The sequence below is a fragment of the Dermacentor andersoni genome, chromosome 4 (genome assembly GCF_023375885.2).
Source record: "Dermacentor andersoni chromosome 4, qqDerAnde1_hic_scaffold, whole genome shotgun sequence".
Lineage (NCBI taxonomy): Eukaryota > Metazoa > Arthropoda > Arachnida > Ixodida > Ixodidae > Dermacentor > Dermacentor andersoni.
In genome coordinates this window covers 2252465-2280237 of record NC_092817.1, presented here as the reverse complement: position 1 = coordinate 2280237, position 27773 = coordinate 2252465, and the positions used below count along the sequence as shown (strand labels likewise).

The 27773-nt window shown below is 47.1% G+C and overlaps 1 protein-coding gene across 2 annotated transcripts in view; it reads right to left on the bottom strand.

Annotated features, from left to right (window-relative positions):
- The window catches only part of LOC126535883 (fat-like cadherin-related tumor suppressor homolog), a 517574-nt gene that overhangs the window by 417043 nt on the left and 72758 nt on the right, over positions 1 to 27773 (bottom strand). For both annotated transcript variants that reach the window (XM_055073317.2, XM_050182731.3), the window contains exons 8-9: positions 18387 to 18526; positions 5387 to 5550 (exon numbers count right to left, since the gene is read on the bottom strand). In XM_055073317.2, coding sequence (XP_054929292.1) covers positions 5387 to 5550; positions 18387 to 18526 — 304 coding nt within the window. The remainder of the gene's footprint in view (positions 1 to 5386; positions 5551 to 18386; positions 18527 to 27773) is intronic.

Genomic DNA, 27773 nt, shown 5'->3' with positions numbered 1-27773 from the left:
GGAAGACATCCAACTCAAACAAATCGTGAAATAATTGAAGCGGCGAAGATTGCTAGTTTGGAGGACACATGTGTTAGTATGCCTTCAATCAAACTCTCAAAAAAAGAACCTGATTTTCTAAACAAGACTCGGAAAGTGGCTTGACGGGGACGGCGTCACAGACTGGTCTGTTAAGCTTGTAACAACTATATCTCTTTACAACATTTTATTTTAACTTTTGGCACACATACATCTTTGCTGTTTTTAAAGGGACACTAAAGTGAAAAATAATTTCTTCTGCATCAGTAAATTGCCGTTCTACAACACCAAAAACACCACTCTTACAACGATAAGACGCTTGGTAAGCCATAAAAAGCGCAAGAACGAAATACGGGTGGCGACGCCTACTTAAGTTTTTGCACCTAGGTGCTGTGACGTCTTGGATTTTGATGGCATCTTCTAGGGCCTACTAATTATATATAGCGGTACAGATTGACTACATTGTGTTCTAAAGGAACCAAATATTAAACATGGCAAGTTTCGGGAACCTTTATTCAGCCAGCGTGGCCCAAATGCGAAAACATACTTTGGAATCCTTGACGTCACGCTGACGTAACGGCGCTGGGGTTTCGACGCAAAATTCAGATACTCATACTTGGACCTTCATTTTCTCATCTAATAATCAAACTTTTTTTTGGAATGACTGCCTGCAGGGTTCTCAAACAATGCTTCATTAGTCTAAACTGATTTATTGTTTTGCTTTAGTGTCCCTTTAATGTACTAAACCTGTACTAATGTGCCTGCATGTGCAGCTATCTCTTTTCCATATATACGGTACATGTACCACCTCGGAAGATAAACAAAATGTTGGAAGTTAGCACTGTGTCCGCATCATTCCTTTCAATTCTGCATTCTTTTTGTGCGCTAAAAGATTAGCATGGATTACGAACATGCCCAGGCACACGCTTTATTAATAAAAATACATGAAAAAATTCAGAAAGGTGAGCTATCCTCAGGCCACTCGCCCATTCCTGAAATACCCCACAAATAATAGCTCGCGGCGCAACACGACTAATACAGTCGAACCCAAGTATATCGAACCTGTTTACATAGAATTATTTTATACATCGAACAATTTCTGGTCACAGTATAGTTACAATGAGTACATATAGCGAAAATTAGGCTTGCATCGAACAAAAATAGCAGCGACTCCCGATATATCGAACGTGAAGCGGCTGAAAAGTGCCCCCAGAAGTTGGCTTTCCCTCACGGTGGCAGGGAAACCCGGCGGCGCGGCTCCATCCAACCACTCTCCTTACCGTGATCGCGCTGCCACGGGCTGCTCGGGCGAGCTGTCGACACCCCCCTGCAAAATATGACCCTGGCCCGCCCGCAGCGCTTGCTCAGACAGCCAATCAGAAGGCTCTTGTGCTCTCGTCGTGCAAGATGGCGAAAGTGCGAATTGTGTCGCTGCTTTTCTGGTTCATTGTGTTTGCGCCTTGTGGTCCTTCTCCTGCAGTGTTGCCGTGATGAAGTGGCAAAATTTGCCTTTTGTCGTGAAGCTCGAAATCATAAATCGGGTCGAACGCGATGAGAAGTCTGATGTCCCCGCAGCGTGCAAGGTTCCGAGGAGCACTCTAGGCACGAGGCAAAATTCGCCTTTCGTCGTGAAGCTCGAAATCATAAATCGGGTCGAATGCAATGAGAAGTCGGATGTCCCCGCAGTCCCCGCAGCGTGCAAGGTTCCGAGGAGCACTCTAGGCACGATTAGGGCTAAAGCGGCCAAACTCACGCACGGCTGTGTACAAGTGGTTCTTCATATGTGCCGGTTTCCGCGTGCTCGATGCTGATTAAATTCTGATGAATGCAACGAAGCCATTGCCAGTGTTGCCGAAGTTTGGAGCGAGCTGTCAGAATTTCCGGAAGCTGCTGACGAATCAATGGTAGACAAATTAGCGAGTGCAGATGATGGTGTCGCGACCATGGGAGAGCCCGAAAACGAAGACTACATCGCCGATATCGTACCGAGCACAAATGAAAGTGGGCACAATGAGGAAAGCAATGACGGTCCTTTGCCCACATCCTCCAAAGTGATTGCTGCACTTGCACTAGTCCGGTGCTTCTGCGCGAATGCAGAAGCTTGCGGCCTCAGCTGCTCAGACCTCCTTTTGACAATGTGGGGAAGTGCGTGCGTCGCAAGCAGCGAAACTGCCCAAGCAGAAAAAAATGCAGGACTAATTTATGCAAAACTAAGCTAGTTTCATCAGAAAGTGATTTTATAAATGGTATGTGCTTTTATGACATCCAATTATTTAGCAGGCTTATATCGAATTATCCTCCATATCGAACTGCTAGGCGTTTTTTTTGCGAGTTCGATATAACCGGGTTCGACCGTATGACTCAACCAAGTTCCATTTCCTAGCTGTTGGCCAAAATTGGGCTGCTGGGTTAGCTTCTCAGTTGTACAAATCTGCGCTAAATTGCAAACGTTCCTGTTGCCCAGCCGATGCCTCTGTACTCCGCAACCTAATAAGCCCTTCAATGCTTCTACAATTCAGAGAGTTTGTGGGGATGCGCGACTCTCACGCATCCCCTGATATGTTGTTTTCCCGCATAGCTCCTGGCTCCTGTAATCCGGCTTCGCCGCGTGGCCTGATGCCCGCAGCAGTCGGTCTGGTTGAAGTGTAATATGAAAGATGGCGTGAATGCTGCGCCGCTAACGCTGCCTAACGGAGGGGTTACTTGGGCGCGGAAAGGAGAAAGCGCTTCCTCTTTGGCTCGAGGTCGGCAAGCAGTGCGGACGTGCCGCGCGTGCGCCGATCCATGCTTCTGCGAGACCGTCTCGCGAGGGCTCGTTTGAACGTGCCACTATTCGTGTGACCGTACACGCGAATGACCAGGCGTTGGGATCCAGCATGGGGCAAACATATTCGCCCCCTATCCTGTCGCGGTGAGCCCAACTTCCGCGATTTCCCGCGCGCCCATCGGCATGTTTTGGGGATAGCAACTAGGTTAGCAGGCATTGATCTATGAAAGGTGCAATAAATGCCCTTGTGATTGTTTGCACTACTGTGTTGTTGTTACATTGTCCCAAAAGCACGGGTGACAAGTCCACAAGTCGCACATATTTCTTTTTTTTTTTTGCCTGCCATGTTTTAATAAATGCACTGTACTCTACTGTCAACTAGTGGTTTAAATACAGTGCACATCCACTGCTCGTCCTGCAATTCTGGCCCCACATAATGCCACCTGCGTGAAGCAAACTCATGCCACCATCTGGTTATAGCTGTGCAAACTGCTTGCAGCAAAGTGTCCATAGTCTTAATGCATATCTGCAGAATGTGATCAATTAAGAAGTTAACATTCCTGGAGGAACCTCAGGCTGATATGGAGCATTTATTTCTTGCGTGCAGAACAGCACTTGCCTGAAAGAAATACACCAAAATGTAGGGACTTATAAGGAAAAAGCACTTCTTTACCTTGTGCTAAATGCAATGTGACTTTCCAGCAACCACAGGACACTTTGTGGACATTTCCCTACTAAACAAAAGCATTTGCAAAACCGATCTCGCCAGATGCAGCAATATTTTATGGCTCAACTGATACCTCTGACAACACAACCGCTATTACACATACACACACACACACACACACACACACACACACACACACACACAAAAACACAAAAATACACACAAAGGAAAGGAGAATGCAAAAAGAAGCAGTTGTACAGCGTGATGAACCGCCCTTCTAGCCACCAGCTACATGCTGGTTACGCACACTGCAGCCTGACCAGACGCTAGACATTCTGCCATGATACAGTAAAACCTCGTTAAACCGTACCCGCTTAAACAGTAGTTTCATTCTAAAGGTAGTAAAAGTCAAATCCCCGACTCAGCGGCCATTGAACACAATGTGTTTTGTATCCGCATAAACCGTACCAGCTTATTGCGTACGCATCGGTTAAAACGTAGTGTTTCAACTTTTCGTCGCGCAAACAGCGGTGTGCCTTCCCCATCGGGCGGCCCGGCAGAACGACAAGCCTCAGAGATCGGAACAACGACCTCCACGCGCCTTGTGCGTTTGCGCATGAAGACACATCAACATCAACATCATTTCGACGCTGTGCCAGAGAGCGTTATGGCGTCGTGCAAGCGAGGACTCGTGTCGTTCCGAAGCTCGGATAAAAAAGACGCCGGGTGCTCAGCATAGAATAAAAATTAGACATCGTCCGTGCTATCGAACGTGACACGAAGAAGTCGGCGCTGGCACGCAACAGGGATCTGCTGTTGACTACAGTGTGTGGCATGTGGAATGCGAAGAAGTTGCTCGGCAGCGCTGCAGCGACCGCGAAGACATGTCGGCTACGAAGTTCAACTTTTCGCCATCGTTGCCTGTGTTGTTGCCGAAGTGTCGACTAGCGACAGTGATGAGGACGACACGGAAAGCGACAGCACAGGCGATTCAGGCCCAACAGTGGCAGAAGCTGCGCGTTACGTCAGCCTAATGAATGCAATCGTCGCGACAAGAACAGGGGCGTGATAACGTAACTCTATTCCAAATGAAAAGTATTCGAAACTCCCGCACCCAGCAATGAAAAAGGCACCCCTGGGACTTCTGCAGCACTACTGCGCACGTGCACGGAGAATACGTGACACCAACGAGGAATCTGCCATGCGAGTGTTTGCCGAGAAGAGGGGGCTGGCTGAAAAGCTGGCATGCAGCTTCAGTAAGTTTGAGGCCGCTGTCATCGTCGTGCTAGGCCGCCATGGCATCAAACGAAAATAACACTTTTGTCACGCGAAGTGAATAAATACTGCATGTTTTTTACCCCTTTCATCGCACTCTCTCTGAGTTCCGTTTTCGACAGGTAAGTGGGCGATCTCATGCTATTTCGGTTAAACAGTACTACCGTTTAGTATGTACTTTTTTCGAGCTCCAGCCAACTACGGTTTAACGAGGTTTCACTGTAGAATTGATACTACCTGACACACTCCACCAGGGTTAGCACACGGCTAAAAAACAACTAAACCTTTCTCAGTCACAAATACTGCCACGCGGTGGATATTTGTGAAAAAACACACACACATGTAAATTGCATAACTGGGTGGCTTGCTTGGCCTGTCTATGCAGAGTGAACACTAAAACAAAGAGCATTTTAAACACAAAAGACCAAGAAGTAGACACGACAAGTGCTGGTCCTGCCTACTTATATTGTTTTCACATGGCTCAACACAACGTAATTAATAAACATTTCCCTGAAAAAAAAAAAAACAATTTATATACCTCCCAGTATGGAACTTGGAATGAATGCCAGCAAATCGTCATTTCTTTTACTGCAATGTAATGATAAACATCTATTTAACATATCACATCAGGTCCCATGTTACAAGAGGCACAGACCCACCTGTTGTAGATGCTGTAGAAGAGGCGCTGGTCCTCATCGGCATCTGTGGCTGTCAGCTGCAGGATCTCTGTGCCAGGAGATGTGCTCTCGGAGACTTCAACTCGGTACAGGCTCTCCGAGAACACAGGCCAGTTATCGTTGGCATCAAGGACATCCACATGCACCTGCGCAAGGATTTACCTTCACACATGTGCCCTCCAATACTGGGCCCTTCACTGGTGCTAACAGAGAAAAAAATTTATGCAGCTGTTGGCATCTAAACGAAGCAAAGCTTTCATGCTTCGTTTAGATGTCTTCTCTAAAGGTAACACAAGGTCACACTGAAGGTTGCTTGCAGCATTCAATGAATATGCAGATGAGTGACATCGACTTCCAGGGCCAAGAAAGCAAAGCTTTCTTTGCCTTTTCCTTCGACTTTCCCATTGCTGCTGCTGCTGTGGCTGCTGCTGTCTGGCACACCATGTCGGGAAGTGGTTCAGGGCGCGTGTATACATGACAGGAACAAGTCAGAGAGGAAAGGCGACACAAGAAACTCGTTTGGACCCCACCACGTCGAATGTGCACAATGCCCTCGGGAGCTCCCAGGGCGTTGCAACATTAGCCTCTTGACAGCTGTACTTATCCGGACCCCCCTCAAAAGCACTGCAGAAACTGCAGCGCTTCCCTTTCTACTGACGTGCGAGTCCAGAGGGGACGTAGATAGAACCATAGGGAGGAGGAAGGAGAAGAGGCGGTTCCCTTACAAAGAGGGGGGGAAGGTGATGTGAGAAGGCAAAGGAAGCCTACTACTATACGACAGCGGTTGTGGAGAAACAAATTATTCCTGAAAAATAAACACCGCGCAAATATGTCAAGCACACAAATTACGCAGGACGTGCAGAAGCAGAGTCACATTAATTAAAGCGCACCGCAGGGTCCAGGCGATGCTATGGAAGCGGTCACCTGCCAAATCAACACTTCTGTGCTTGCCGTGGTAGCTTTGCGGCTATGGCATAGCTAGAGGGCACGGATTTGATCCCAACCGTGGCAGCTGCATTTTGACGGGAGAGATATAGAAAACGCACATGCACTTAGATTTGGGAAATGTTAAAGAACATGGCGATGTCACAATTAATCCGGAGATTGCCACTATGGCATGCTTCATAATCTGGTTGTGGTTTTGGCACATACAGCCCCATAATCCAATTCAAGTTTAGTACTTCTGCCACTATGCAATGTGTCACGTGAGGTAATGGCAATGCTCAACCCTCTCAGAGATTATGAATTATGGCGCACAATGCCTCAAACATACATCTCTCCCTGCGTATGTGCACTATGCAGACAAACAGCAGTGGTGTACACAAGGTAGCGTTTAACATCAAGTCACCACTCTCGTGTTAGGCTAAACAAATTCTTTATTTTCTGCCTTGTACAGACACAGACAGCAGAGGTGCAGAAAAAGCTGTAAGAAACAGCTTGACAAAGCCACAGCCCCCTTTCACTTGGCAGTGGCCTCACGGCAAGGCTTTTAAAACAAAGGTAATTACAGTCTAATAACAGTTATACAATAATGAACAAGTACAAAAGAAAGCATAACATAATTATACAATATTTAGACAATATTCACCACAAATGAAAACAGAACCTACATGGTAACATACATAGCACGCAAAGCACTGTTTGATGCACTGAAGAGATCAAAATTATTATATACATAAGCATTTAGAGGGAAGCAAGAGTGAATTGCAGGCGTTCTCTACCGGAATTTATTCATGGGGCCGGCACTACCCAATTCTCCGCATACCTTGTCTTGTAGGTTGCTTCTCGGGTATGCAAATCAGAAGGTAACGTATGTGATTTATGTTTCTCCGTGTTTCCAGTTTAAACCGGACACTCAAGTGGTATTTGTACAAGCTGTGGATCTTCAGCACACTACTTTGCAGAAAGAGATCCACACTCGGTGAGCCCCAGGGGACATTGTGAACATGAAGAAGGAACTTCTGCACAATGTAGATGCGCTGAAGACAGCTAATTGTGGCTGTGCCCCACACTAAATGACAAGTTTAAATAGGAGTAAAAAAGGGAATTCTAGAGGATTAATTTTACCGGCCTTGAAAGAATGTATCTGAGCCTACCTATGACCCCAGTTATTTGAGCCAGTTTCATTGTGATATGGTCCATGTGATGTTCCCAAGACATACAGGAAGAAAAAACTACCCCGAGACATTTAAATTGCTCAACCACATCTATACATCATGAATTTAGCTTAATCTAGAGGGAGGAGGGAACTGGTTTATTTTTAGGGCGAAATATGACAGCTTGTGTCTTCTTTTCATTTATACGCGTGCACTTGGATTCTGACCATTTTTGTAAGTTGTTCATTGTGTCATTGTATTCCCGTACGAGAAGAACAAAATCATTTCCAGCAAAAAAGATGCTAGTATCACCAGCGTAGATAATAAATTTAGCAGAGGAGTTAATGTTGGAGATATCATTAAGGTACATATTAAATAGTAATGGTCCCAATAACTGCCCTGTCGAACGCCAGAAATAACAGATTTTAGTTCAGGTTTCATATTGTCTATGCAGACAGCCTGTTTTCTATGCGATAGATATGATTTAAGATGCATTTGAGCCTGTCCCCAAAAACCACAACACTATGTTATTTAGGAGTATAGTGTGGTTCACTAAGTCGAATGCCTTCGAGAAGTCCTACGAAGGCACCAATAACGAAGGCTTTCTTTTCACACTGTGTTAGTATGTATTCCTTTAGTTCGAGTAGTGCTAACTCGGCAGATTTATTTTTACAAAACCCAAATTGATTCGGTGACAGAAGATCATGCTTATTAATAAAATTAGACAACCTAGTATGCAGAACTATTTCAAAAGCTTTTGAGAAGATAGGGAGCATAGATACTGGTCTATAATTTCTTAAATCATTGCAGTCTCCTTCCTTATACAGAACCGTTACTTTGGCTATTCGCATTTTATTAGGAAATGTGCTAGTACCTAAGCATAAGTTAAATATATATGCAATGACAAGCGCAATCACTCCTACAACATGCTTCATAGACCTTATTTGAATGCCGTCAATGTCGTGGCTACGGCTGTTATTAAGGTTTTGTATTACTGATATAACTTCTTCTGTTGTAACCGGGTTCAGAAATATTGTGTCATTATTGTAAGAATTAATGTTCTTATTAGAATCATGTTGCGGGTTGTTATGAGCTAGGTTTATAAAGAAAGTTGTTAAAGGCCATCGGCTAGCTCTTCTCCAGATTATAGCTTTATTATCTAGCTTTAGCATACCTGGGGCAGCTTGTCGTTGTTCACGTCTCAGTAGGAAATTTAATCTTGATCACAGCAAATCGTGGCTGTTGAAAAAATTAATAAATGTTGAAGAAATTCAGCTTTCGCCCTCAACATCACTGCTAATTATTGTCAATCAAAGCAACCAGCACAGAAAGCTTTGCTTACATCGATTCACACAGTGTGTGGGATCTGCATAATTTTTTTTTCTCTTTCTGTGAACGCTCGCCAGCGACGCAGACACGAAGCAGCAGGTACCATCTTGTGTCATGTTGTGCCAACATGTGATACTCTCCATGGCTTTTGCAATTGGCGCACCGATGAGATGTGCTGCGCAGTAATGGCAGCAGATAGAAACTCACGCAGGCAAACTTCTCACCTCGCCTTGGTTAAGGGGTACTTAGCAAAGCAAATTTCCGAATTATTCGGCATGGAAAATGCCGCCCAAAAAGCAGAATTTCGATCGTTATATCCGATATACAGGTATAACATATAATTATATATGTGTTTCTTTTTCCTCATGGCCATAACGCATAAGTTGATACTCTGAAGCCAACTCATCATAATAACCAATATATCCTTATATGTGGTATCGTAATAAGTTTACTGCACTATATTAGCCATTGTGATGCCCATGTTGTGCGGGAAATCCGTGGCTTCACAAGTGTTGAAACGGTTAAGCACCCATGGTGTAGAGAACAAGCCAATAACCTGGTTTCTTCTTCACTGCTTTCTTTAGGCTGTCAAAGCAATTAGGTTGGGGGGCATGCACAAGCCTCCTCATACTTGATTATTGTGTTCGCTCAGCTTTCCTTGCAAGCAAGATGGTCCAGTCATCCGCCTTCAACTGTTGCTGGAGCCTTCTGGCTTTGTAGAGTACTGCACACCAATGTGCAGTGTTTCACAGTATTTTACAGTAATGAATAAATGCATTTGCACAAGTGCTGTTGAGAAAGCAAGAGAGCACACTGCTAGTCCAGCTTCTGCTGAAGGTCGGTCTGAAATCGACTGTGAGCCTTTGTTTGAGTGAAAACTCAACACAACACGTAGGCTTGCCCCTAATAAGCTATGTATATGCTGTCAAAATGCTGATGGATAAAAGCAACCAAAGGCGGGAAAAAATAAAATTGCACTTAACATTAGTTGAATGCAATCCTAAAAAAAGATACACACTCCTGGGCATATAGTAGCGATGTCTGAGGCATCGTTATCCCTTTCAGCGTCATTGACATACCTATACATTTTTGCATTTCTCCCCCACCATGTCACTGATGTACCCGTACATTCTCCACTCTCTTTACTCGTATGTGCACAGTAATACAAGGTGGGTGAGCTCTGAGGTGGTTCTGCCATGTGTTGTATATTTCTGGAAGCATATTTTCTTCTCCTATTCTGCTGGGTCTGGGTTTTTGGTAGTGGTTGCAGAACTTGCCCCTTCATAGGCATGGTTGTGGCAAGCGGAGCACGCGCATCTGCAGATGGGAGGGGTGACTCCCGGACTTTGCACACCACAACAGTAGCAATTCTCCGTTCAAATAATCATGCAGTAGCATACAGCCACCACTCTTGTGCATTTCTGCTACCTGCTAAAATATATATTGTAGTGAAGAGGAATGCCCGGCGCCGCAGCCACATCGCCAGTTGCCCGGGAGGCGCGAGTTCGAGATTGCCTGAGCTTCTCTGGTTGAGGCACGCTGCCTGCTGGGCGACTGGCGATGTGGCTGCGGCGCTGGGCATTCCTCTTCACTAAAATATATATATTGTAGCAAAGAAGACTGGCGCGCCCTATGGACGCACTATCATCCTCGGCCCGCCAACGAAGAGGGGCTCGCGCTCGCGGTGTCTGATGCTCGACTGAGACGGTCGCGTTTCTGAGTGCTCAATAAACTACGTTACAATATATATGTATATAATATTTTTTTTTGCTACATCTTCCACCAACTCGGCAAAGGTGCACCTCCTGTTCAGCAACTGGTGTGTTCCTTTCATTGGTGTGTTTTCTCCATGACGGCTCTGCCTTCTGTCGTATCTTTTTCATCTGTGGCTCTCTGTTTCATTTACTGATCTCTCTGCTTCGTCTATTCGAGTTTGAATAAACGAAGGCACTCCTTCCTTTAGTGTGGCCATGTGATCGCTTTGAGATGGTTGCTTGCACTGGCCCTTCAACTGTTTTTGGAGCGGCGGCTCTTCCGGCTACAAAATAAGCAATGCTCGGACTCTGAAGATGTCACTTTGTCATCTGAAGAACAGGCAACTTCAACCGCATCGTATTCTAACCCTAACCCCGTGAAAAAGCACTCAGAACAACAGTGTTTCTGAGCCTGCTGCACATTTTATTCCTTATGTCATATAGGTATGTGAGGACCGTACAATGAGTGCATTGGCCATTAACCATGTCAATTCTTACGTTCCGCAGAACCAAAAATAAACTGTTGTGTTAGTTTTATATATATCAGAGGGAGTGTTTATGTTATGTTCGGAGTGTTTATGTTATCCAAAGAGAATAGAAGGGAGGGGTTAGTAAAATGCACAGCAAATAAAATGCCTTTGAAAAAAATTGCAAATCGAGTCGGACATTCTCAAATACGAATAAAAAAGGAGATGCATACAAAAGCAAATATTTTCGAATATGAGCTATTTCTATCAACTGATAGCAAGCTCAGTGGTACGAGGCCCGAAATTTGTCGCAATTGAGATTCTCTCTCAACAGCTCGTAAGTCAACCTCAACGGTCCTGACATACTCTCAGCCCTCGCAAGAAGCCCGTGTTGTGTTTCACTGCTTTAAAGAGCTTATTTTGGTTTGTATGAGGGACACTTGTATCTCGGCATCAGCCAACACTGTTTTTTGAGCTCAAGCTCCTTCAAAACGGCGACAGCACACTTCCTTTCCCATTCATTCCTCAATACGTAGGTCCTTTCTGTTCTTGTACTCCTTCCGCCACTCGTTCACCCCACGGACCATTTGAAGCATCTTCTTGGTCAGTTGCACAGTCCACGTCCAAGTTTTCGAACTCCGAAGGGGCCGCGAAAACGTTCGAAAAATCGGCCAGTTGGAAAAAAATAAATGCATGTCATTTACTTCCCTTATTGCTCAAACCGCCACAGGCACATTCGAAAATGCTCTGAAGGCCTGTTGGTACACGCATGTATAATTAAGGAATAGATACTGTATCCCAGGGAATCCCACAAGGTGGAGAGAAGTCATTATTAATAGGAAAATTAGACATCCACCCATTCGTAGCAATTGCTACAAAGCAGCACTTGTAGCAATTGCTACGAACGGGTGGATGTCTGATTTTCCCTTAATTAAATACATTGTCCCGTGGCAATAGCCCCTACCCACGCTTGTTATGCTTCACTGCAATACTTTTGCATATGCTTCACCAAGTAACATTTCTGTACAGAGGCAAAGCTGACTTTTGGGAACCGGCATTATGCAACGCACCGTGCTTTCCAAGCTTCTAAGTCAATCGCGAGGACCGCAAAGGTGGAGTGCGTGCCTTTGCTGACAGCAGCGAATTCTTTCAATTAAAAAAACGCGGCACCCAACGGCAAGAAGCTTCATAGCGAATGTCGAAGCAGCTAGGCCTAGCATTGCCGCAGTGGTGGCTACGGCTGCCAGTGGATCTGTGTGCGAGAGCGCCGGTTTGAGGCGGCGAGGTAATCAAAATGGCAGCAGTGGTGGCTTTGATTAATGCCGTTTCGGACCTGCAGTCACGGCAAAACATCCGGAAAATCGGACGGCGAAGAGTTCTTGCGTCCGAAATTTCAGATGTTATGATACATTGACTCTATAGGGTACGTGGTGGTGCTGCGAAGCCGTCCAAATTATAGGGAATCTGGAAAGTCGGTCGTTGACTGTACACTGGCAACTCCTCCAGCCGACGACAGAAAGTCAAAGACGATACATTATGGTTCCTGTCTGTTACTCGAGCCAGCATTACCGCGGCTTTCGACCCTTTCAATAAAATTACAGCTAATTTTTCCTGATAGAGGCACAAATTCCCCGAGTTTCCTCTGAGTTTTTCCAGACTGCTCAAAATTCCCAGTTTTCCCGGTTTGTAGACACTTTAATTACAGCGCAAGGGCTGATGCTTTTGTTCACTGTCTATGGCAAAGCACTTCTGCAGAAAGGTAAAGTAAGGTTCATAAAAGGAAAGTTGTCATGCCCCCAAAAGTACAAAAGGAAACTCGTATTTCCCCTTGTAGCCTGATCCGACACTCGGGTGGATGACAATATCACTGCTAAAAAAGGCAGACAAGCAACCTTGAGTCATGACATGAACATTGTATATGCACATACATACGTACTGATGGCAAGAGAAGAAATCAACCACCAGGTAGCTGCATCTAGCAGTGAATTCACAAGAGTTGGCAAGAAACGAATACATTTTCTATTGTTGATGCAAACACAAATCACCCACAAGGTGCAACCTTAGCAATGCCTGGTGTCACCCTTCTCAGTAATCCAGGGAAAACATGGGGAATGCGGGAGATGGAAATTCAAGACAATGAACGAAATGTGAACAAGGTGAAAGCAGGAGCCTTTTTTAAATGCCCTTGTGATTGTTTGCACTACTGTGTTGTCGTTCCTTTGTCCCAAGAGCACGGGTGTGAGAACCCCACATCTGGCGCCCCACGTTGGGCGCCAAATGTGGGGGTTCCACTCTGCGTGCGGCTAGGGCTGAAGGCGAGCTCCGGATCTAGCCCCACGCAGTCGCTTCGTGGTACTCCCAACCCGTAGCGCGGGAATCGCGGCTACGCCGGCTTCGAACGAATAAGGCAACCAGCGGTGTCAACGCTAATAACGTTTATTGCTATTAGCAAGAGCAAACACTCGCAGAGGGACGTCCTCTCAGTAATAGTAGTAAATAGGCTTGCCTCGTTGTCTGGGTGGGTCAGACAAATGAGATCACTCACAGAATGCGGCAGGTGCTGTCGTCCAGGCGATCCAGGTGTCGGCGTCCCAAGAGAGAGTCTCCCCTGGTGGCGCGCTTTTATGCCTTTTTACCTTTTTGAGAGGGGAAGTACTCCTCGCCCGCCGGATACGTTTCCCCTTCCCGTGAGCCGCGTGGGGGGAGAGGGGTACACGCGTCACCAGAGCGACGGAGAAAGGGAGGGCGCGTAGTGCCTCTCTCCCTTGTCTACGCCGGCCCGACCCGTCCGCCACGTGCGAACGGGACGCCGCGGGTATGCGGCGTCCCGTTCGGGTGCTCCCCACATCCTCCTCCCCTTAAAAAGGCCCTCGGACGCAAAGAGTCGGACGCCACTTTATTCGTCAAGAATGGCCCAGAAGCCGGTCTCCATCTCCTGGGGCTCCTCGGCCGCCTCCCTGTTGTCGCTGTCGGCCACCGCCGCAGCATCTTCGCTCGCTGTGCCAGCCGTCGTCTTCGCGGCTGGCTGCTAGATGTGGGGAGCACCCACCTTCATTTCCTCCCGCGTACCCGCGCCGTCCCGTTCGCACGTGGCGGACGGGTCGGGCCGGCGTAGACAAGGAAAAGAGGCACTACGCGCCCTCCCTTTTTCCGTCGCTCTGGTGACGCGCGTACCCCTCGCCCCCCACGCGGCTCACGAGAAGGGGAAACGTATCCGGCGGGCGAGAAGGACTTCCCCTCGCAAAAAGGTAAAAAGGCATAAAAGCGCGCCACCAGGGGAGACTCTCTCTCTTGGGACGCCGACACCTGGATCGCCTGGACGACAGCACCTGCCGCATCCTGTGAGTGATCTCGTTTGTCTGACTCACCCAGACAACGAGGCAAGCCTATTTACTACTGTTACTGAGAGGACGTCCCTCTGCGAGTGTTTGCTCTTGCTAATAGCAATAAACGTTATTAGCGTTGACACCGCTGGTTGCCTTATTCGTTCGAACCCGGCGTAGCCGCGATTCCCGCGTGTAGTATAGTGTCGCCCCCTGTCAGATCTCTGTGTCATCGTACATGTATGTTTTGTAGTTGTTTAGCTAGATGGCGCACCCCCCTTCTGTCATGTGACAAGCTTGGACCAATCGGGAGGTGTCATCTAGCGTGTGAAGCCTTTATAAGTAATAAACGGCCGCGGGTCGGCGGAGTCTTCGTTCCGGTTTTCATCGGGAGCAGTTAGCTCCGTGTCTCCTTTACTGCGCCGGCGCTAGCCGCGCGTTCGCCCGTCGGGGCCCCCCGCTTGCCTGCCGCTGCCGACACAACATCTTTTGGCGACGAGGATGGGACTCCCGCAGCGGTTCCGACCGAAGCCCCGGGAAACCAACGAGCTTCGTAAGTGAAGCGACCCTTCCCGTGTCCGCACGGCAGGCAAACGCCGCCGACGCACTCAGCGTCGCGAGGCTTCCGAGCCTAGACCTTCTCGCCCCCTTTGTTCTTCCTTGCCCCATTCCTGCTGCGAGCTCCGGCTTGTTTTCTGCACTGTATCCTGCACGCTACCGGGCATGGCGTCTTTCACGGCGAACCTTCCCGTTTTTCTGGAATTGCCCGGGCCACCGTTAATCCCTTGGTATCGCTGGAAAAAAATTTTTCAGGCCCACCTCGAAGCGGCCGGCGGTGGCGACTGGACGGACGCGCGACGAGCGTCCGCGCTCGTCAGCGCTCTCAGGCGTGAGGGACAACGGAAGTACTTTGCAGACGAGGAGCAGGAAGCAGCAAGGCAGTTAACCAGCGCAGCGTCAGCTTCAAGCGAAGCAGCAAGGCAGTCGACCGGCGCAGCGTCATCGTCAAGTGATGCGGTCCCACCAGCGTCAGAGTTCCAGAAACTCTTGCAGCGGCTTGACCGGCTGTTCGCCGAGTCAACAAATGTCCTGGCGGAAAGGCACGAATTCACCAGTCGAAAGCAGTTCGAGGGAGAAGGATTCCTGGAATTCGTGACCGCATTGAAGGAGAAGGCGGTACAGTGCAACTTCGGCACAGCCTACAACGAGCGCGTCCGAGACCAAATTATACATGGGGTAGCGAACGTCAGCGTTCGCGAAAAGTTGCTGGCTCATGTCGAAACCCTGTCCCTGGACAAGGCAGAAGAAATTGGACGCTCGTTAGAAGCCTTGCATCGAGCGAACCACGCGTTCGACTCCGAAAATGTTCGAAGAATCGAGGCATCTCAACTTGGCGTTCCGTCGACGGGCCAAGGTGGCCGACTTCTTCCGGGGAGCCGCCAAGATGGCCGACGTAGTCCGAGAGGCCATGAAGATGGCCGACTTCTTCCGAGAAGCCGCCGAGACGACCGACTTCTTCCGAGAAGCCGCCGAGACGACCGACTTCTTCCGAGAAGCCGCCGAGACGACCGACTTCTTCCGAGAAGCCGCCGAGACGACCGACATTTCGCACAGGGCTCCTCCGGGAACCGTGGTGCATGCAATCGGTGTGGCAGCACGAAACATATTGCAACGTACAGGAATTGCGCAGCAAGAAACCGGCAGTGCAACGCCTGCCACACATTGGGCCATTTTGCATCAGTATGCCGAAAAACCCGTACTGTTCAACACGTCTCTTCCGCAGAGACGCTGTCTTCAACTTCCGCAGGGCAGCCGTCCGCGTCTGTCTTGACGGTAAGCGCTTTTGAAACTAAAAAAGATTTGGAAGTTCCAGTCGTAGTGAACGGCGTCTCCATGCGACTGCCGGTGGATACAGGAGCGTCTGTCTCGTTGATGACGGCCGAAGATTTTGGAAAGCACTTTGGTCGACAGCACAGACTGTCACAAACAGTGGACTTGAAAAATTTCTCCATGCAACGCATCGACATTCAAGGCCTGTTTCAAGCCACTGTCCATTTTTTCCAAAGGTCATGCTCCGTCACGTTCCACGTAACGACTACAGGAACATCACTGCTGGGTTTAGACCCCATCCAACGCTTGGGCATACAGATGGACGGTACGTCGCTGACATGCCGTCTACCATCGCTTCCTTCAGTACAGAGCCCTCCAGGTGTGCCTCCGGGTTTTGATCACCTTTCCAGTGACGAGTTGGGTCTCGTCAACAACTTTGTGCACCGAATTCATCGGCAGCAACATGCGAAACCAGTATCTTCAAAGTTGCGCCGACTACCCCTGGCTCTCCGTGACCAGGTCACACATGAATTGCGACGTCTCGAGGACTGCGACGTCATCGAGCGCGTCGAGGCCACTGAGTGGGTGTCTCCACTCGTGGTGGTGCGCAAGAAGGATGGAACCATGCGGCTCTGTGTAGATCTACGGGAACAGGACAGTCTTGTGTCTCAGGTTCAAGAAAGGGTCTTGCAGAAACAGTCGCAGACTAAACAGTACGTAGACAAACGTAGACGTGCTCAGGCAACTCGTATCAAGGTGGGAGACACCGTCAGAATAAGATTTAACAGGAAAGGATTTTTTAAGTACAGTAAACCTCGTAAAGTCAAGGCCCAGATAGGACCATCTACTTTTCTACTCGGTGATGGGCAAACGTGGCATGTGTCTAAGTTAACCGTAGTGATGAAGGATCCAGCAGATAGTACATTGTGTACAAGTGATAGAAACTTTTTGTACTCATATTCAAAGGATAGTCATTCCGATGACTTGTCTGTAGTGACAGCGTCTTCTCATAGTCATAAGCTTCAGTTAAGTAGTGCGTCTGACTGTATCACTTCCGAGTCTACACAGTCAGCAGTCATCTCTGATTCCGTGGGGGAATCGGTAGCCTCCCAGGACTTGTTGGGACTTCGAGAGGAGCTTCCTGGGCAACCCTCTCCAGCTTTGAGCGATAACCACATTCAATTGTCCAACCAGGGGGAGGGAAATAATAGTGGGACGACTGGGTCTTTAAAGTCGACCGATATGCGTCGCAACCCCCAAAGTTCTTCTGAGGTACGCACGCGTCCTCATCGTGACAGAAAACTGCCTCCGTGGCTCGATGATTTTGTTTCTGTAGTGTAGAGTGTATTTCCGTCTTCGAAATGCCACGGCTAAGGGCCTCGTTGTGACATTTAGCAGACAGTCCACATGTTTCATTAACACAGGTATAAAATGTGCTCCTTGTTGCGGTGCAGTGAGTTTTGTGCCGTGTTCTTTGTCAGACTTAGTGACTGCCTGTGTTTTGGTGCCCAAGACTGGTGCACGTGTATGTGAACTTGGGCGGGGATGGATTGAATTTGTTGTGGACTTAAGTGCGTGCTTTGTGTGCGACTGGTGCGCGTGTGTGAACGTGGGGGGGAACGAACTGAAATTGCCTTTGGACTTAAGTGCGCGCCTTGTGTGCGCGTTTCACTGTATGCTTGCTTTGTTTCCAGGGGGGGATGATGTAGTATAGTGTCGCCCCCTGTCAGATCTCTGTGTCATCGTACATGTATGTTTTGTAGTTGTTTAGCTAGATGGCGCACCCCCCTTCTGTCATGTGACAAGCTTGGACCAATCGGGAGGTGTCATCTAGCGTGTGAAGCCTTTATAAGTAATAAACAGCCGCGGGTCGGCGGAGTCTTCGTTCCGGTTTTCATCGGGAGCAGTTAGCTCCGTGTCTCCTTTACTGCGCCGGCGCTAGCCGCGCGTTCGCCCGTCGGCCCCCCGCTTGCCTGCCGCTGCCGACACAACACCGCGCTACGGGTTGGGAGTACCACGAAGCGACTACGTGGGGCTAGATCCGGAGCTCGCCTTCAGCCCTAGCCGCACGCAGAGTGGAACCCCCCCAGCAGTTGCCAATTAATAACCTCAGTGACAGGCCCGCACCAAATGTCCAATAAATCCACCTGAGTCAGCCAAAATGCTACAGGAAAAAGACTCACCATGGCTGTGGTCTTGGCACTGCCATCAGTAACTTCAACAGTCAGGTTATAACTGGCACATGCTTCTCGGTCAAGTGGTCTTGCCAACTTGATAAAGCCACGCTCACAGTCAATCATGAACTTGCCTTCTTCATTGCCACCTGAAACACAAACAAGTAAATGGATGCCATACTGGCCAACCAGAGAACTTTTGAAATTCGTAATAATACGACCCCAATGAGAAAGGAGCTGGGCACACCTTCTTCCTTTCTTTTTTTTTATTTGGCCACGAGTACACACTTGTAAGATACATGTGCATTTTCTTAACAATGCAGCAAAAAGGCACCTGCAAACTTAGAACAGCAGAGACTAACAAGCAACACATTGCTTTTACATCACAGTGGCTTTTTTGTAGTGCCTGCTTCAGCAACTTGTCTGAATAAACTTGTTCGAAACAAGTAACCCTCTGGTGTCCATTAGAAGACTCTCCCAGAGACTGGCGAGTTCGGGTCTTGTTTGCCGTACTCTGTTCAATGTTCACATTCAGTATTACTTCTGAAGAATTTACTGCATCCCCAGCATTATCATCCTGTGTAACCACAGCAACATGCACATATATCTCAAAATGTTTCCCCGCTAGCCCTCTGTATGGCAAACATTGGTCTGTTCAATATGTGCAACAAAAGTTTTTTTAGTGCATTTTTTTATGTTGCTCCAGCTCATCTTTCAACTCTCTTAAGGTTCTTTCTGCAAATAGAATTAGGTTTTCGTGAGACTTCAGGCAACATTAATAAAATCTTTAAACAGCCTGGATTTGTAAAATTGGGTAGATTTAGCGCACATGCAAAACTCCATCTCGAGCCAACAAAGCAAGGACAAGACATGATAACTTAACGGAGCCTTCAGGATGCAAACTCTACCATGCATCAGTATTGTAGTGGCGTGACTAATGCCTCCGGACCTGGCGAAGAAGACGGCTCATGTGCACATAGCATGCGAAGAGAACATACTGGCGCTGTCATGAGCCAATAAAGAAAGAAAGGAGAAGAAAGAGTAGAAGATAAGAAGAGGACAAGAAAGCATGAGGAGTCAGGGCGAAAATAAATAAAGACAGAAGTAAGAAAATAAGAGTGTCTGAATAAAAAGAATACAATATATGAAAGAAGAAGTGCAAAAGTGCACGCAAAGCAACGTGGCCAACAGGAAAAAGACACATAGCCGAAGAGAGCAGCCCAGCTACGCTCTGGAATGACAAGGGGCAGAAGGAGCTGGAGACCGGACAAGGCGACAAGCCACTGGATGGTGGCAACCCAGTGGAAGCTGCTCTTCAACTGCTGCAGCCGCGACTCGCGATCTAAGCGGGCGCTCCACCTGAGACTGCACAGCTACACACTAACAGAGCCATTTCCCGGACTGCCTGCGCCTACAATCCACAGGCTAAGAGGAGTCGACCGGGCGATCCAGGCGCTTCAGTCACCCCACTGCCCTGACTCCCTGACCTGGTCATCATCATCAGCAGCAGCAGCAACAACAGCAGCAGCATGGTTACGCCCACTGTAGGGCAAAGGCCTCTCCCATACTTCTCCAACTGCTTCGGTCATGCACTAATTGTGGCCATGTTGTCCCTGCAAACTTCTTAATCTCATCCGCCCACCTAACTCTCTGCTGCCGCCTGCTACGCTTCCCTTCCTTTGGAATCCAGTCCGTAACCCTTAATGACCATCGGTTTTCTTCCCTCTTCATTACATGTCCTGCCCATGCCCATTTCTTTTTCTTGATTTCAACTAAGATGTCATTAACTCGCGTTTGTTCCCTCACCCAATCTGCTCTTTTTTTATCCCTTAACGTTACGCCCATCATTCTTCTTTCCATAGCTCGTTGTGTCGTCCTCAATTTAAGTAGAACACTGTTCGCAAGTTTCTGCCCCATAGGCGAGTACTGGTAAGACAGCTGTTATCCACTTTTCTCTTGAGAGATAATGGCAACCTGCTGTTCATGATCTGAGAATGCCTGCCAAATGCACCCCAGCCCATTCTTATTCTTCTGATTATTTCAGTCTCATGATCCGGATCCGTGGTCACTACCTGTCCAAAGTAGATGTATTCCCTTACCACTTCCAGTGCCTCGCTACCCATCGTAAACTGCTGTTCTCTTCCGAGACTGTTAAACATTACTTTAGTTTTCTGCAGATTAATTTTTAGACCCACCCTTTTAGTCTGCCTCTCCAGGTCAGTGAGCATGCATTGCAATTGGTCCCCTGAGTTACTAAGCAACGCAATGTCATAAGCGAATTGCAAGTTACTATGGTAGTCTCCATTAACTCTTATCTCCAATTCTTCCCAATCCAGGTCTCTGACTACCTCCTGTAAACACGCTGTGAATAGAATTGGAGAGATTGTATCTCCATGCCTGACGCCTTTCTTTATTGGGATTTTGTTTCTTTATGGAGGACTATGGTGGCCGTGGAGCCGCTATAGATATCTTTCAGTATTTTTACATACGGCTCGTCTACACCCTGACCCGGTCAACCGTGGCCAAACGTCGGACGCAGCGACGTTGAGTCATTGAGCGACGTTGAGTCCACGACGCATCGGCAGGCCCAACGTGTCGTCGGAAGCAGCGACAACTATGGTAGGCGATGTGGCTACGTCAATGGACTTGATGTAAATATTTTGAACCTCATAACACATCATATTTAAGGACTTTAGACAACATTCACAATTAACTTGCTTTGTAGATAGTTTGTCATGTGTTAGGTTTTTTGCTATTGGGTTTGCAACGCCTGCTTTCTTGATATATGTATTTTTCTTATGCTCACGCCCCATAAAGGCTTTTCCTAAATCAAATGTTCCTTGCGTCGTGTTTACCACCATGAGACTTTGACAAAACATTGGCGAGCTTGCCAGGATTTATTTCCTGAATACTCAGTCTCACACTTTGCAGGAACATGGATTATGAGAAGCTGTTGGGGGTAGCCAATTCTCTGGGGCTAAGCCGCGAAGAATCACTTAGCCTTTTTGATCGAGCGCAAAAAGAAGCTCGAGAAGCATGCGAAGCCGAAAAAGAACTTTTGTTGTTAAAGTTGCATTTGGCTGATGTGTCTATCTGAAGAGACGACGTGCACAGATCGTCTGTTTCTTCGGAAATGGAGCTGCAAAAAACAAAGACAATTTGTCCATGAAAGTTAATGGCTCCATTTGACGATAAGAGAAATGACCTTGATGCTTATCTGCATCGTTTTGAAAGAATTGCTTTAGGACGAGGCTGGAAGCGATCTGAGTTGGCAACAGTGCTTAGTTTGTGTTTAGTCGGAGAAGCCTTGAACATGTTCGGGAAAATGCCAGCATGTGAGTCAATGGACTACAACAAAGTCAAGAAAGCACTACTGCAGAGATTCAAGCTAACTGCAGAAGGATTCCGCGAGAAATTCCGGGATTGTAAACCAGAACAACCAGAGACTGGTAAACAGTTTGCTTGCCGTTTGACAAGTTATTTTGATAGATGGATGGAAATGGCTGACACAGAGATGACATATCAAGGAGTCAGGGAGCGCATTGTGATTGAGCAGTTCTTGATTTGTTGTAGCACAAAACTCAATGTTTTTCTTAAAGAATGCTCACTGAAACGTCTAGATGACTTTGCTGAATTTGCTGACCAATTTCTGGATGTGCAAGGCTTGAAGAATTTAGGTAAAAACAAAGAAGAAACTCATAAAAGAGAAGCTGATGTAAACCAAGTTAGGCAAGATGTAGTACCTATGGTACTTAGATGTTTCCTGTGCAACCACGTCGGTAACTGTGCAGTAGATTGTCGTGTAGGAGGGAACCGACCAAAGGCGCATATAATTTGTCACCACTGCAAGAGACGAGGACACTGCACAGAAGACTGCGGGATACAGAACCAAGAAAAGGCGGCAGGCGTGGTTTCCCTAAATGGTGGAAGGGCAGCATCATCACAAGAAGAGGCCAAGGATACCCAGGATACACATGATACAGCGGAAACCATGGTCTCCAACTACAAGGACGCATTCGAGCAGACGAGACTATCACTGTATCTTCCTGTAGGTGACGAAGAGGTCCACAGAATACGAGTCTGTGTTCTACGAGATAGTGGCACCAACACGGCCTTGGTAAGACAGAGTTTGATTTGGGAGCAAGACCTAACAGGAGAAACAGCAACAGTTATTATGGTCGACAGCACGTTTAGGCATTTGCCTGAGGCTGGAATTCAAGTGTCTACTTCCTAGTACTCCAGGTGGCTGATAGTCAAGTACGTAGATATGCCACTATATGATTTAATATTGGACAATCTACCTGGGGTAAGAAGCGTGGATGACCCTGACACGAAATAGAGGAGCAACCACGCCGACACAGGAAATGCGAAAGAAAAACAACAGGAGCACAATCCTAATATGGCAACACAAAAAATGAAAGCTACGGAGGATAGTCCAGCAGTATCGTTGGCGGTAGCTACAAGATTCAGTACTCAGCGAACATTGAGGGCATTGAAGGTACCTAAAACTGAAGTACTTTCGGTGACACCAGCAGAATTTGCAGAAATGCAAGGAAATTCCATACATGCCTGCTTTGAGAAGGAAGGAAAGTCGACAACAAATAAAAGAGGAAGGACCATTTTCGAATTCCAGAGGAAAGATGGATTGTTGTACAGAAGATGCAAGTTTACTTCGGGCAGAGAAGTAATGCAGTTGGTGGTTGACTGGGGACTGGGACACGACAGCATCATGGCCGGACACCAAGGTTAAAAAAAATTTGTGCCTAGGATCACAGAATCTTTCTGGCCAGGACTACAAAGCGAAGTGAAGAGATATGTGAAATCCTGTGACATTTGACAGCAGACGATGCCAAAAGGGCGAGTGAATCAAGTTACACTGGGGAATATGCCAACCATTGATATGCCATTTCAGAGAGTAGCAACAGACATCGTAGGACCTATAAAGCCAATATCAGCAAAAGGAAACCGCTATGTTCTCACAATGGTCGATATGGTGACAAGATATCCAGAAGCCAGTGCCTTAAAAGGCATAAATTTAATTCAGGTTGCTGAGGCCCTAATAGAGATGTTCTCTCGGTATGGTCTTCCAAGAAAAATTCTTAGTGACCGGGTATCCAACTTCACATCTGACCTAATGAAGGAGTTCAACAGGTTGCTCTTGATAAAGCAGCTGCTCACAACACCATATCATCCTATGGTGAACGGCCTTGTGGAAAGATTTAATTGCACATTGAAGAATATGATAAAGAAGATGTGTCAAGAAAGACCTATGGATTGGGACCATTACCTACCAGCATTATTGTTTGCATGCAGAGAAGTGCCACAAGCAAGCCTCAATTTTTCACCGTTCGAGATGCTGTATGGAAGCACGGATAGAGGTCTGTTAAATATACTCAAGGAAGTATGGGCAAATGAATGACTCAACACTGAAGTCAAAATGACATACATCTACGAGTTGCAAGTTCGAGAGAAGCTGGAAGAAACGTGCAAGTTAGCCCATCGGAGTTTGGAGGAAGCAAAAAAGCTATAAAACGTATTATAACAAGAAGGCAATGACACGACGCCTCAATCCGGGAGACAAAGCACTTATCCTTCTACCCAGTGATGGAAACAAACTGTTGATGCAGTGGAAGGGACCATTTGTGGTAACCCAGAAAAGGAACGAGATGGATTACGAGCTCCTGGTGAACGATTCTAAAAAAGTATTTCACATCAACATGTTAAAGAAATATGAAGAGAGACATAATTTGCAGGAATCCAAAGTTGTCAACATGGTAGTCACAGAATAGAAAGACGACTTGGAAGTACACACCTACAACTACAAGAAAACCAAGGGGCTAGAAAAAGCGGTCATTAATCCATGTCTGGATGGAGAAGCAGCAGCAGAGTCAAAAGCATTATTACAAAAGAATGACGAATTATTCTCCAACCTACCAGGAAGAACAAATGTTATTGAGTGCCAGTTAGAATGCAGCACAAGCGCATCAGTGTACGTCTAAAAATAACCATTGCTACTTCCAGTTCAAGAGTCCATTAAGAAGGAAGTTGACGAGATTTTACGTCAAGGCATCATTGAGAGGTCTACATCAGCTTACAACGGACCTCTGGTCGTTGTAAAGAAACCAGATGGCTCTAATAGGCTTTGTGTAGACTTCAGGAAGTTAAACAGCATATTAGTGTCTGATTCTGAGCCAATACCAAGAGTGGACATTGTTTTTGCAAAGGTGGCAAGAAAAAAAATATTTTCAAAGCTTGACTTAGCGAAGGGGTACTGGCAAATACCAATGGATGAGACAACCAAAGACGGCATTTTCAAGTACAAATGGGCTATTTCAATTCAAGTACATGCCATTTGGACTAAAGACAGCTGCTGCAGTATTTACGAACCTCACGAGAAGAGTACTTCATGCACAGGGAAATGTGGAACATTATATTGACGATATTTTGGTGGCCACAGACACTTGGGAAGAGCACCTGGAAGCATTAGAAGAATTATTTTATAGGTTACAGGAAGCCAAACTGACCATCAAGCCAACGAAGTGTGAAATTGGTTTTCACGCGGTGTCATTTTTGGGACACAAGTTAGGCATGGGACGCATATCGACAAAAGAGGAAATACTAGAGAAGATTCAAAAAGCAAACCCACCGAAGAACAAGAAAGAAGTACAGTCTTTTCTGGGATGATGGGGTTTTACAGGGACTTCATTCCACATTATGTGGAGATAGCTGATCCTCTGGTGGAATTAACGAAGTGCAAGCAATACAGTGAAATGGACAAAAGCGCAAGAGGACGCACTTGAAACACTCAAGCAGCACATAGCCAATCCTCCTATGCTGTTGGCCCCCAACTTAGAAAGCGAGTTTGTTCTGCGCACAGACGCATCAAAGAAAGTGCTTGGGGCGGTATTGCTAGAAGAAAAAGACAATATGTTATATCCGGTGTTCTATGCAAGCAAACGATTGCTTGAAAGGGAAAGGCACTACTCAACCGTGGAAAAAGAATATTTAGCTCTTGTATGGGCAGTCAAAATGTTTCACATATACTTGTATGGAAAACATTTTAGGGTGCAGACAGATCACCAGCCCCTTGTGTTCTTAAATAAAGCAAAGTTAACTAATTCCAGAGTGTTGAGATGGAGCCTTGTGCTCTAAGAATATAGCTTCCATGTAGAATACATCAAGGGAAGAGAAAATGTTGGAGCAGATTTTATGAGTAGAACTTCATAGTACATGGCGTGACAAGTGTTATAACAGTTTACTCTAGAAGTTTTGTGGTTTTAGAGTGTGTGACAATGACTTTTTTGTGTGCATAGTGAACTCGATGATGTGTACAGTGCAGTGAATAAGTGAAGTGAAGTGAAGTGAAGTGAGGTGTAGGGAAGGTACCCAATGGTGTAAATGACAAAAATGGTGGAAGGCATCAAGTGTTAATGTTGGGGCGGCATATGAAGACAGCGGAAGCATTCAATACAAGGAAAAGGAAGCAGTTTTTTATGGGGAAAAACTCTTGAAGGTGGGCATATGTCATGAGCCAATAAAAAAAGAAAGAAAAAAAAAATGAAAGAGAAGGAGATAAGAAGAGAACAAGAAAGCACGAGGAGTCGGGGGGAAAAATAAACAAAAAGAAAGAAGTAAGAAAATAAGAGCGTCCGAATGAAAAGAATACAATATATGAAAGAACAAGTACAAAAGTGCATGCGGAGCTACGTGGCCAACGGGAAAAAGAGACACATAGCTGAAGAGAGCGGCGCAGCTACGCTCTGGAACGACGAGGAGCAGAAGGAGCTGGCGACCGGACGGAGTGGAAACTCAGTGGACGGCGGCCACCCAGTGGATCAGTACTGCTTCAGCAGTACCGATTGCCTCGGAAACAAAACACTCAGTGACATCGGCGATCGGGTCAGCTTAGGCGACGACAGTACCGGGGAAAAGGTGTCAGTGTTCGTAGCTGAAGTTCGTGACAAGTACCTCACAGTGGCCATGATGGAGATCAATAAGGCTTCTTGCTACGCAAACACCTAGAGAAAGCAGGAGAGAGCGATTGCTTTCTGCAACCGCTTCACCGTGTAAGAGTCTATCACATACCGATTGAACCACAACACTTGCACGCGGTGGTAACGTGCCAGCGTCGACGACATGGAGAGATGCTCGAGGGTGGATGGCGTGGGTCGTCGCTGCGGCGTTCTTTATCGAGAAAGCGATGAGGCATTGTCAAATTTTGATGATAGCTCCACGCTCACTCAGAAAGTCCATGCCGATGATTAGGTCTCGAGAACACTGAGGGAGAATGCTCAAGCTGGCCACAAACGTAAAGCTGTGAATCTGTATTCATGCCGTGCACATGCCGAGCGGTGTGACAATGTGCCCGCCAGCTGTACGAACTGGCGTTTGATTCAAAGACGCTGTCACTTTCTTCAGAAGGGTGGCCAGTTTTTCACTGATTATAGAATAATCCGCTTCAATGTCCACTAAAGCAATCAATTCACGACCGTTGAGCAGTACAGGAATGTTTAAAAAAATTCTTCCGTAATCAGCAGGTACTGTCGTCGTCGATGTATCGGCGGTCCGCGTACGTGTCAGTGGGGGTCCTTGAGCATGTCCAGACTGAGCAGCCTCACCCCCAAAGGGCGCTGTGGTTAGTTTTCCTGGCGCGGGCTGAGCAACCGACCCTGCACCACGCTCGAATATGTACGGCGAGTTGGAAAAAACCACCACAGCAAAGGAGAGCGTGACTGATGTCGAGCTGATGGGGATCCGCACTGCTGGGCAACGTATTCTTCAATTTCAGGAGGATGCTGGCTGAACCTAGGTTACGGCGAGTTTGCTGAGAATCCGCATAGTCCGAGCTCTCGATAGGAGCACTGTCGGTAGACATGCCCAGCTTCGCCACCGTGAAAGCAAAGGGGACGGCAATCAGGTGCCCACCACACGTCTGATTTCCTTGGGGCCTGTCGGTGGTCTCAGTAATACGAGGCCGCTTGGACAGGCTGTAGAATGGCCGCACGCAGTGCGAAGTGGGGAGGAAGGTGGGGCAGGTTGCCTCAAAGCTTGCAAATATGACATACGGGGGCTGTCAGTTCTTAGCGGTTGAGCTTCTGTGTTGAAGGGTGGTTCTCTTAGCGCATGCTGGACTTCGTCACGAAGAAAGCTGGACAAAGAGCTGAGCATCAGCTGTGAGGGTACTGACAGTTTCTGGAGTTCTTTGCGGATTACGGAACGAATGACCTTTCGAAAGAAATCGACATGGCCCCCAAGAGCTCCAAAAAAGTCTGTAGGTGAGGCAGCATTCACTTGGCGTTCGTATGATGGTGCCCACTGCTGAAAAGTCGGTTCCATGGTGACGGCCTCAGAAAGAAATTCTGACACAGTCTTGTGAGGACTGCACACAAGACCACC